The sequence below is a fragment of the Achroia grisella genome, unplaced genomic scaffold (assembly GCF_030625045.1).
Source record: "Achroia grisella isolate CSIRO2021 unplaced genomic scaffold, CSIRO_AGI_Agris_v1 utg874, whole genome shotgun sequence".
Lineage (NCBI taxonomy): Eukaryota > Metazoa > Arthropoda > Insecta > Lepidoptera > Pyralidae > Achroia > Achroia grisella.
In genome coordinates this window covers 4,467,964-4,481,212 of record NW_026713051.1, presented here as the reverse complement: position 1 = coordinate 4,481,212, position 13,249 = coordinate 4,467,964, and the positions used below count along the sequence as shown (strand labels likewise).

At 30.8% G+C, this 13,249-nt stretch overlaps 1 protein-coding gene across 1 annotated transcript in view; it reads left to right on the top strand.

Moving 5' to 3' along the window:
- Positions 1 to 13,249, top strand: part of LOC131853112 (basement membrane-specific heparan sulfate proteoglycan core protein-like) — a 237,222-nt gene that overhangs the window by 158,660 nt on the left and 65,313 nt on the right. The window contains exons 9-10 of the mRNA XM_059203927.1: positions 10,297 to 10,407; positions 10,798 to 10,908. Of these exons, the coding sequence (XP_059059910.1) occupies positions 10,297 to 10,407; positions 10,798 to 10,908 (222 nt within the window). The remainder of the gene's footprint in view (positions 1 to 10,296; positions 10,408 to 10,797; positions 10,909 to 13,249) is intronic.

Here is a 13,249-nt window from a genome sequence, read left to right as displayed (position 1 = left end):
GTTCATATATAAGCGATATTTATGTACCTACTACCATCAGATAGTTAGGCTGTCCAGTTACACAAAAATAATCGTATTATCAGTAATTGTAATATTAAATTTAACATTTATTAATAGAATAATTCTCATATTGAAATTAATATCATAAATCAGTAATAACCAAAACCATATTTGCATTCAAACTGTAACTAATGTTGAATGAAATGTATAATATTAAATTGGAATTTTAGACACACAGTCTGTTGCATATAATCTGTGATGTGGTTTCTGATTCACTGTAAGAGTAAATAAATGGTATCAATTTCGAATTGCAAATGCAGTTTATTGATATTGGACAAAGGTCTTTATATCAATACAAGTTAACTGCGGAAATCGTTTGACGTACGCTTTTCATTATGAAACTGATCATCATTGGTTTGACTTTGTCGAATTTGCATTGGCTCTTATTTGTTTTATGCGCAGTATTTGAACTGAATATATTCACCGAGGCATACTATATAATTATAGTCATTTGCGTGATTAGGTACCTTCGTCTAAACTGTTTTATAACTTCTACAAAACCCTTAGGTACTATTTTTGTAAGCTTTGAAAAATAGTCATTGTTGATGCAAATTGTATACAGTTACAATATCAATAAAAAAAGCAGTTATTATTGAAAAAAAATACTTTGGTACAGTAATTATAATATCAGCTTCTGAAGTTTTTATTACTAGGACATGCCATATCAATGTCCATAACATTGAAATACGTATATATATATAATTGAACAAGTCAGAACTGGTGCACATTGACCAGCGTTTGTGCGACATCTGGTGATGGAAAATAAACAACTTTGGTAGCGACTATGTATAAATTCATACCAGTTGGTAATCTTTAACACAGGAGGGAAGGAGATCGTTAATAATAGTTGGTTGCTACCAATAGACATTGCTATGCGCCAAGACAGCTTGTCCTTGAGCGGTCACTTGTAAACCATCACGTAAAATTCGTAGTGAATTTGTCACGATGGGTTACCTGATCTTACTTCATGCTCAGTTTATTATCCTCCACTGGTGCCGCCAGTATACTATTAGCGCAGTATATAGAACAATACCAAAAAAATCTGTAACACAATTCAATACAAATTCCAGATATCTAGATATCCATCGATATGAAATCCCGGTAGGAGTATTAGATACGGTTGATAAGTTGTCTGTGAGAGACAGTTAGACAGACGTATATCAAAGGTAGGGAGTAGCGTTTACTGGAGCGTAGACAGGCCAAAATGTGTATATCTGAATACTGTATCTAGATCTAGCTAACTGACCCTCGCACATTCGTCTGCATCGTGTATTCCCCGTATTTGTATACTTATTTGACGCTCTGCTCAAATTGCCTACCCTTTCTCAATAAATGGGCTATCTAATGTTAAAAGCATTCTGATAATTGAAACAGTATTCCTGAAATTTACGTTTTCAACAATACAAATAAACAAGCTCTTTTAGTAATAGTGTCCCATATAATCAATATTTATATTTATTTAAAAAAAATATAGTCCTAGAAAGATATTTCTTTTTTCTTTATTTATAATAGTTTTCGTCTAGTAGTCAATATTCAGTCATAATTTTTTTTTTATTTTTAATCGAAATTAATTCTATTGTCAAAGACTACAAACGCATTTCGTAAATATATTTGTGTATCTGAATGGTTCACCCATACAGATACATATTATTTTTATGCTTTTAGTAAGCTAACATATAACCATTACTATATGTTAGCTTACTACATACAAACTTTGTAAATTAATTTAAACTATTATATATGTAAACTAAACTGTTATTTCACCTATCAATCTACAAATCAGAAAAAAACAATCATAATAAAATTAGTTTCTATAGTACTAATATATAAGTAAACATTGAAATAAAACCTAAAGTCAACTGGCCAGAGTTAATAGTGATTTAAATCCTCCTGTAACTTTCTCTTAATTAAAAGATTTCTCTAGGTCTTAGCGGAGTGAGTGATGTACCTGCACAGTTTGTTGTAATAATAATGTAGGCAAAGTTGAGCACAGCCGTTAGTTTAACATAGTCACATTGCCGCATCCATCGGTGAATTTGCAATTTCATGCAGCAATGCGTCATATTTCGTGCCTTTGTAGAAGCTTACCTAACCTTGATACCGCTTTGTGTATCTGTTGACATCGAACCAATAACAAAATTGGTTATTTTCTTTACAAAACCCTAAAATATAGGGTATGCTTGTCTTAATAGTGCGATTATGTGATAAAGTTATTGTTTTCAAATTGGTTAGGTTATGTCAGATGCTCAGTCCTGTAATAATGCGTCCTGCATAGATCTATTGTCCTCGCCCTCTTTTAAAGTTCGCTACCTACATCCGTGAGCGACAAGAGCTAGGAGCGATCGTTTTTATCTCCTCAGGATAAAGTGTATACTTTCCAAAGGGGATATTTCGTTTATGTATGAGTAGGCTACAAACACATAGGATGTTTAGTGTAGGTATTCCCTTTTCTGCAGGCAAATTCTTTGTCGATAACCTAATATTGCCATGCGTTTATTTAATTTGCAGCGTTTCAAATCTTTTACTTCCTATTAATTAATTAAATTAACTTGCTTAGTTATTACTTAGTACTACATTAAAAATAACGTGTTTATATTATTAGTAAGATATATCGGAGTGCAGAAACAAAATATCTAATAAATATTGATTGATTGATTGAGTCAATAAATATTAAACTTCAGTTATCTAACTAGACAACTGAAGTTTAATCCCAATGTCAATCCATTCATGTACGGTTCTTTTAAAATGTAATAACTAAAACAAATAAAACAATAATAATCAAATGTAATTAATTTCCTGAATAAATTTGGACATTTATTCTGTATAAGTTGTTATTATAAAACTAAAATATTGTGATCAAACCATTCATGGCGTTTAATTGTAGGTACCAACAATTATGTCACTTGATTACAGCCCTCACAGTCATGCGTCCGTACTTGTATTGGAGTTATTAAGTGAAACAATAGTTTAGGGTAACTAATAATGCAAATTTGGGGCGTCACTTGGGTCCCGGCAATATATTTATTGCAACTTATGCGATTAAAGAAGCAAAGAAGAGTGCGAAGACTTTGGCCTCGTTACCTAATTCTTAACCTCCGAGGCCCTCAAGTTTTTATTATTTATGTATCGTATCTATATGTCTATCATAACAGTAAGATCTGTTCAGCTGTTTAGTCGTGAAAAACTAATAAACAGACGAACACAAATAAAAGACAAGCAACGACCCACTTTCACTTTGATCTCCCACAACATCAGTATAAAACTTGATTAAAATTATGTCTAAATAGAAAATTTAAAATGTGACAGTCTTCTTCGTTCTTCTTAGTAGATTCCTCAAGGCTAAGTGTCGTGACCACCAGCAATGCTTCTTCCAATCATATATGCTACAGGTATTATTATTATCTTAAACTTCTGTACAGGTTTACAATTCTCAAAATATTCCTAAACAGCAACTGTATACACGGAGTCACTTGTATTGAGGACTCCGTGCCTCAGAAAGCTTTTAATAAAATATTGTTACCACGATGAGTAAATCTAATTTGCGGGCTATACTCTGTCTACGACAGAGTGGGTTGAATCATCTTCGTTTATATGTATAAAAATATACAAGTTGCTACTATTGACAACAGTTTATGCAATATTTTAGACATATCGCGTAAATAAGCTTATATATACATATATAAGTTACTACTATTAATAAGAGTTTGAGCAATATTTCGGGCCTATCACGTATATTGGTAGTAAATAAGCTTATACATATACATAAATATATAAATTTCTACAATTGACAACAGTTTTTGCAATACTTAATGAAATCACATACTTATGTTGTAAAAAGTTACTTTTTTTTATGTAATTGGCATGGCCAACAAGCGACACCTTACTTGATGGTAAACGGTAACCATCGTCTATATATAGTACATTAACAAAACTACAAACCCCACATTACTACAACGTTGCGATATGACGTAGTGAATGTAACGTGAATATTTAAAAGTCAATTATAATTTTATTATTATTATTATTATTATTATTATTACATATCATCACTAACCTTATTTACATAACTTAATTGTACAACTAAGAACCTATGATTATGATTGTTTTAATCGGCCTCGGTGTATTCTATGTAACATATAAAATGTATATTTCTAATAGCTGTATAGTACCCGTAGTACAAACTGTGCTTAGTTTGGGACTAAATGGCGCAGGATTATTATTGTTTTGACAATGTCTTACAATAATCATTGTATTAATTTATTCTAGTAACAATATCTCGTTTGGCATGATGTAAACATTAAACAATTTAGGTCGTGCGCAGGGCCCGGTCATGCATTTTAATGAAACTAAAGATTTATCGAATCTACTAGATATGAGAGATCATAAAATCTTGCAGCACAAAATTGTTGCCAGTTAATGCAAATTATTTACATTATTAAAAGTATAAAAAATGTATGGAAAATGCAACAAACAATATCCATTAAATAAACATATACATTTGTTACTCAGTCTTAATTATAAAATTGTAATTGTAATCCTAAATGTGTGAACTTTGAATTAACATTTCCACTCGTTTTCATATTTTACGCCGAATTTATTCTCTTTTTCTTATTTATATTTTACATACAATGAATGAAGCATAATTTTTATATTTCTTTATTTGATTTTAATATTTATTTATTTCTTAATGTAATTAACAATATCCTACTATATGTAAAGTTAAGATGTACTTAATAAAAGTTGAACAATGTAATATGCGTTATTCAGAATAATTACGAGCCAGGCTTATCATGGTTACGTAGATACACAACTGACATATCTGCTGAGAGAATCTTGATAACGTGCAAACAATCAGTGCAAATTCAAGGGTAGATAGATAGATAAAATGTTACAGGGTACACATACAATGTACAATAACATATAGAAATAAATGCAAAATAAATACCGAATGCATTGGTCAGTTAATATAGTATAATATAGTTAATATATAGGTACAAAAACGCATGAGTAAAGGCAGCATCTCAGTGTATTGTTTGCTCAAGCAGCAAACTACTGATTTTCATGTTTGGTAAAGGGAAATACGCTAGGACATATGAAACACTACAATAAAAATATATATATACCTAATATATATAACATAACATACACCATACTACTACCATGCACAATTAACATTAAATGCATAGAATGTATCATGTACAAATGATGCTGCAATATTACGTATTGCACATTTGAAATGTCAAATCATTTATATTGAAGCTAATAATTACTTCGGTATTATTTTGTAGTACTTAGAACACATATTAAGTATTCACGTTTAATGAGTCTTGAATCTTTAAGCCATATTTAGAAACATATAACAATTACACACCTCTTTTGAATAACAATAGTAATTAATGATAATAGTAGACATAAAATTATAAATAAATATGTATAATTCTTATATATATTTATTCTGTTGTATTAACCTATTTTTTATACCTTACTCACGATTTTATACCTATGATTACCTAATGACTAACGAATACTTGGTTATATAATTTCTATTTCAATCGACTCATTCCACTGTGGATTGAAATTTCGACAGCTGAGTCTAAGGAACCCTTAGTGAGCTCAAACTAAACTCGTAAGTACAAAAAAAGTACACGTTAGTCAGGAGTTAACTTTTAGTTGCCTCATAAGTCCTAAGATAATGTACAGTACTTTATATACTCGTCATTATTTTTGTGCAGCCAAGCTGTGAATTGCATGAGAATGAATGAAAAAAAAACTATGTACAATAATGTGCATATATTATGTATTTAGATGACGCGAGTTACGCCAACGACAATGCGCTAATATCTTAATATTACCCCATACAGGGAAACTCCGTTGGGTACCTAACTACCTAATTGAAATTCTATTATGATACTTGTAAAACAGTTATTGTTCTTTAGAAATTAAATACATATCTATCGTTTTTTTCCTGGAGTTAAATTTATCTTCAAGTTTACAGAAGTTTGAGTAAAATTTATTACATTAGTATTTTTTTAATCGTTCTATATTTAACGTAACTGTAGTTATATCAGTTTAAGTTCTTTGAATGTATAATAAATTATTACACATCTCCCCAATTTTTTCTCAACTGTTTTCTCTATAAATATATATCTCAACTTAATTTATTTTACATATATTCTTTTGTATTATCTTTTTATTATTATATCTGAGCCGAAAGATGCACTTGGCTTATAACTATAGAGAAATAACATGTGATTGTGTTTTTTCAAAATTATCAACTATCACTTACAAAATTTGTAGAAACGCTTCATTTTATATGCCCAAACTAATGTGTACTCACAACAGACGCGAGATCGTAAAAAAAACATAATCCAAGCACCCGTAAGATTTCCGTGATAACGTGCTAAGAATACGCGAATCTTTTTAAAACTTACTGAAAATCGGGAGCCGACACGACTCCAGACTATTAAGCACTCACGTCAGTGCAATACGTAAACGACCAAGTTCCAAGTCTGGAAGCGTATGCGCAAACTCTAATATCACCTATTTACTATAAAAGGTTAAGTTTATCACGTAGTAGGCCCGACTGTCGCACCAACAGTGGAATTTTAAATACGCGAGATATTTCTGAAAATGTTTATGCGCAGGAAAAACGCTGGATTGCCGTGGAAACGACTGCTTTTCCTTTTATTGTCGATCTATGCAAACTAACTTTGAAGTGGTGTATGGTACGATACGTGATACGCTGACATACCGACAATAAAATAAACTATAAATATGTGTAGTAAATTTAATTTGATTTAGATATTGAAAGAGAATTTAAGTTATATAAAAATCAAATGTAATATAAATTAAAGATAACTTTTATAATGAGGTTAAACTTCTATTTATATAATTATTTAATAAATATTTAGTTAAAAATTACAATTATATTATGTATGACAACTTCTACTTCACGTATATTACCAGCACTGGAGGTATTACTACAAGTAACAACTATAATAATAAAAAAACCTGGACCATTCACACAGAGCCAACCAGTCCCAAGCTAAACAGGGCTTTCGTTATGGGTACTAGACAACTAATATGTTACAAAACTGTATGAATTTACAAAAAAAATATTTGTATTTTTTTTTTTGTAAAAGCTTACAGAATGTACATTGAAGACACCCAGACAAATAAACACACTCATGAACACAAATGTATATACCCTGCGAGAAATCGAATCCGCGACCACCAGACCAACGAGGCCGTTAGTAGAATTGAGGAATTAGTACTGAATAATTGTGTTATACGGGAATCGAAGCTGCGATGATAAGTCAGTGAAACAATGTAATAAACCGCTACATCGCTGTAGTTATCAGTTATGATTTGAAAGATACAATAGCAATTCGGAATTCTCTTGTTTCAAATTAGGTGTTGATTTTCAATGTTGTGTTGATCACAATATGTTCACAAGAATGTTCCATAAACCAGTAATACTTGGAAATAGGCCTCTTTAGATTCAGCGTGGGATTTGAGTGGGTGTTACAAGTTTGTGTATTTGGCAGATAAGGAATGTATTAGTATTTTGTGTATGATTGTGTATGATTCTAGATGTTACATTAGAAATTGATATTTTACAATATATGACGTTAGATGCGCTGGTGACCTTCTGCGTGTTATACGGAATAATAGGTCATATCTTTTTTTGAGTCCATTGCTCATTTACAATCACCAACTATGGTATAATCAAATTAGTTACTAGATGAGTGATAAGAAGTTAATTTAACTTTTTTATGCATACATAAAAAACGAAAACTAAAGAATTGAAAAGCTTACTAGATTACATGAGTGAAAATCGCTAACAAATCTATTATTGGTGTTGCCACATACACAATGCGAGATAATAGGATGAGCATAAAATCAAGTATTTACCCAACGTGGTGAATACAACAGAAATCGCGGTAGTTTCTGGGAATTTCGTATAGGTAGATTATGAGGAATTGAAGCACTGAGAACACTTTCACGAGAGATTCTTTACTAATAATCCACTTTCGCATTTCTATGTTGGTTGTCCACATAAGTAATTTAGAACATTTTTTTTAATTTGTGTACCTCTATACATATTTAATAATTTCATAGATATAGTGAAAAAAATAAACAGAAAAAAAAAAGTAGTAAGCTGTCACAAGAAGAATAAGCAAGAAACTTGTGTGTTGCTCTTTTAAACAATCCTTGTAAGTTCACATTTTACAAGTCAAAACATGTGAATACAAACTACCAACCAGCACTAATTTATTTAGGCTCAAATATAAAAACACAATAAGATTAAATCAGTCGTAGTGATAAGAGCAGACCAGTCTCTATTAGCAGCACTCGTTCACAAGTATGACGGATGAGCCAGCCATCACTGCTCGACCATAGTTTAGGAAGCCCAATGACCCCGCCCACCACGCCGCCACATGTCTGGACATTTTAGTAAGCATGACTACTCATTCCACTCGACCTCGTCATAGCTACGTAAATTTATTTCATGGTAGTTACAGTAAATATTTCCTTAGTAAATCTAATTCTTTTCATATATTTCTTAACTTATCTAGTTGCAATTGCATTACTCAGTAAATAATACATCTGTCTTGAGTTTTCATACATCATAAATGCATAAAAGTCTTAAATAATACTTTCATGCAATTCAATATAAATGACAAATAGGTAACAAGTTTCCGCAACAATTCAACAATTCAAACGTCTAGTTGTTAATTAAGCAATTAGTGTGTACTCAAATAAAGAGAAATAACTCGAAACATTAATACATCTGCCTTGAAACTGGTAACATAAGTTTGCTTTAGTCCTAACTTTTAGGCATTAACTTTTAGTTAGTCAGACTGACTTACGGAATTTTTAACTTTATTTACTTTTTATTTTAATATTAGCTACTCGCCCCGGCTTTGCCTGGGTGTAAATGTATTATATATATAATCCTTCCCCTAGAATCACTCTATCTATTAAAAAACCGCTTCAAAGATTAACTGTACTACCTACATACAGACTAATATTTATTTGACTTTTTTTATTTAATTTAAATGTAAATAATTATTGTAATTTAATATATTTGTAAAATAATGTATTATGTCCACATAAATATTACTTATCTTCCTTTGCATGTACATTGTATACATAATGAATTCAAAATAAATTGAAAAGAACGAAAATTGATTCTCGTATTTTTCTGTAGTGTAATCTAGATATAGAAATAAAAATTAGTTTCAACGAATTGTAAGTTTATACTTACTTAAACGGTTTTCTGAACTTATCTTTTGCAGCTAACAATAAGTATCCTTTACAAAGCGTGGGCATCAGTTACCATGAATTTCACGAAAGCGCCACCTGCTTTTAAATTGTAGAACTATTACAGCTCACGAGTTCATGGTACAGATGGCAGCACCAAATTTCACTTCCCGTTTTATAACCACTTTCCTTAGTTAGAACACAGATGGCGTTTTCAATAATTATCTATTTCTGTAAACAGTAATTAAAGAATTTGTTGTAAATGTAGTATACTAGCGAACCAAATCGGCTTCGCATGGGCGTATAGCGCTCGTGACGGTATTTAATATTTTTAATGTTTTATAATAAAGTGGAATACACTCGCCTGCGTTCTTGGTATACAATGGCGGAACACTAATGAAAAATTCGATGAGCATGAAGATAGGTCAGTTATTCTTATCGTGAAGAATTTACTAAAAATTACAAATTATTAAACTATGCTAGTTATGGGAATGGTTTAAAGAGGTAACCATGTGAAGGTCTACCTAAAACCGTTGCCGTATCAAATTGTGACTGAAGTAGAAAAATCTAATAATATACATATACAACAATCTACGTACAAATGTTTGTACAGTGCGAGGAATCGAACCCACGACCAAGTTGATATAGATATTTTTGAAAGTGCAATAAAGAATAAATCAAATAAATAAATAAATATGGATGCGACGCATTAGTTGTTTCAGAGACTGATACAAACACGTCAAACGATAACTTAATGGCAGTAGTACTTACTGTTCGTGTACATAGGCGACGGTTACCATGATGGTAGAGGCAGGACATTTTGTAATCTATTCCAATGCGTTTATTTTTATTATTTTTTTAATTATAAAATGTGCTTAATACATAATAATTCGTATAAATCAACTGCCTAATAATTTTCAACATTAATATGCATGTTATGTACTGTAAATGTTTTTTTTTTGTCAACAGAACAGTGTAGTAGCGACGATTTTAAATGCCAGGATGGCCGCTGTATCGCAAGCTATCGGCAATGCGATGATGTAGACGACTGTAGTAACGGCGAAGACGAAATCGATTGTGGTAAGAGAATAACATCTATCTGTTTCTACGTATAATTTTAATACTACTATCTCTACTTATGTCTTTATTCTATAAACGATACATCACTCTAAACTACCTATATACCTATGTATCTGCGCCTCTAATTGTAGCCAGAAATTGTATAAATTAAGTTGTATTATATTATATAATACCTAAATCAAGTTATTTTGGTTACTTTGAATGAGCTAATTTCTATCTTTTGGATGATATAAAAAAAATAATGTAGTTTTTAATAATAACAAAAAACATAACTTCCTAAAAAAATATACTAAGAATGAGTTAAACCTAAATCAAAGTTAAACCTAAACCCTATATATGAATTTTGTATGAAAATTTATCAATTTAGTATACAACTAAAACTCTTTGCAGACTGTCAAAGTGACCAATTTAAATGCATCGAGGATGGTACCTGCATCTCAAGTAGAAAAAGATGCGACAACATCCCGCATTGTCGAAACGGTAGCGACGAAGAGAATTGTGGTAAGTGATCCCTATAGATACATTCATACTTAAATAAAACTCTTCTTACGTTCGTAAACTCATTGAACTTTATCTGCGCACGCCTTCTGGATATTTCTACGGTAAGTGTCCCGCCTTCTGGACTGGTTAGGTCACCGAGTATGCAAAGATAAGGGTAAGTTCAATTGTCGGGACAACACGTGCATTTCCGTTCAGTTGCGTTGTGATGGGTTCAGGGATTGTCCGAATGATAACAGCGACGAAATTGGATGTCGTAAGTATATTAATTAATCGACACTGGCTTTGTATTCAAAACGTTGCACTTAAAATTAAACTTGCAGTACCTAACTTTATCACTAATAATGAATACATAGCCAGTTACGGATTAACTATTATTTTATTAATTAACATGCATAATTACTAAGAAACTGCTTTTTAAAAGCATGCGGGCTGGATCGATGGCAATGTGATACTGGATATTGCATCATGAAAAATAAGCGCTGTGACGGACACGTCGATTGTCCTAGCGACAGGTCTGATGAGAGAAACTGCGTCGGTAAGGCACACTGTTCTTAGTACACTCCGACACATAGTTTAGAAACATTATATTCACATATCACTAATATTTTTAAACAATAATAGTATAACTATACCTCTATACATATAAATAAAATTGAAGTATCAGTTTGTAATATTGAGATAACCGTTTTTTACTACATGCATATGAATATAAATACGGTACATACACCAAAATAACATTTTTTACAATTTTTGTCTGTCTGTCTGTTTGTTCCGTCTAATCTCTGAAATGGCTCTGGACCGATTTTGACGGGACTTTTTTTGGCAGGTAGGTGATGTAATAAACCTTAGGCTACTTTTATTTTAGAAAAATTAAGCTAAATTCCACACGGAGGAAGTCGCGTGTACTGGTAGTTTTTAATATATTTCAAATACAATTTTAATAAGTATAAATTTATCGAATAAAAACTATACCTACATATATTTGTATTGTTCTCAATTTATATTCATCAGTATATAATTACTATTAAACGTAGATTGTATATACAGATTTAAATTGCAAAACAAATGCATGGACTAATAAATAGGTACTCACCAATATACAATGTACATAATATACACAGATCTACACATTATTCCAGAGTATGAAGAGTTTAAATGCAGTAGTGGCAGGATCATTCCTAAAAGTAAACGATGTAATCGAGAGTACGATTGTCTCCCTGACGATTATTCTGATGAACAATATTGCCGTAAGTTTCATCAAGCAAGGGCAGTTTTATTCGAGATTTCTGCGTCATTACTTTTTCATGCTCAGTACTTCTTTTACCATTGTATTTCTTTCCTTTTTCTTGTGATTATTTATCACTTTCGTGCCTTTTTGTCGTTCCTTGTCTATTTCTTTCTTCATACTACATATTTTGTTTTATTTGTTTTTCATTCATAAATATCTATATTGATTGCTCTTGAAGTTCTAAATCTTACCAGTTTGAATGAGAATAAATCTTTTTCTTTTACCCGTTAGCGTGCAGAAACGATGACTTCATATGTGACAATGGCCATTGTATACCTATTCACAAAAAATGTGACAGATCGAATGATTGCCAAGATGGTTCGGATGAACGAAATTGCCTTGACGGTTTGATTCTCATAATAATTAACAATAGTATAATTTATATGACAAGGGTGGTGGTCACATTAATAATATATACCCCATATACCCGATATAAATAAAATAAAGGTGTTTGCGGATTTTTCAGTTTTTTTTATTAAATATAAGGTAAAAATACAAGTACAATTTACATAACACATTTTTAACGACTTTTACAAAATATCCTATTTACTTATATTCTAACCAAAAAATGAATCTATTTTTCAAAATCGCAAAGATCTTTATTTCAACATTCGATAATCATTTCATAATCAGAGCATTTTTTTTAAATATCTTAGTATCTTAATCTTAATAGTTATATTAGATTAGGTTACGAAAATTTGATGAACATACTATTAAAAAACATTTCATCTTAAAATAACACAATAGTGTCAAGATTTAAAATAATAATTAGAAAAAAGAAATTCACTTATCATAATCACATGTGTTGGTGCATTTTTCACAAATTGGACATTCTGATTTATTCTTATTGTAATGAATATCGAGTCATTATTGCAACTTTTTTTATTAATCATTTGTTGTTATATCATACGCTTCTAATTTGCATGAATTATAACTATGAATATATTAAATGCTATGAAAGCACTGCTAAAAGTAAATTTTTTACTCAATTTTGACCTAAAATTAGTAAGGGATGTTTTGATTTGACAATAGTGTTGTGTTATTTACTTAAAA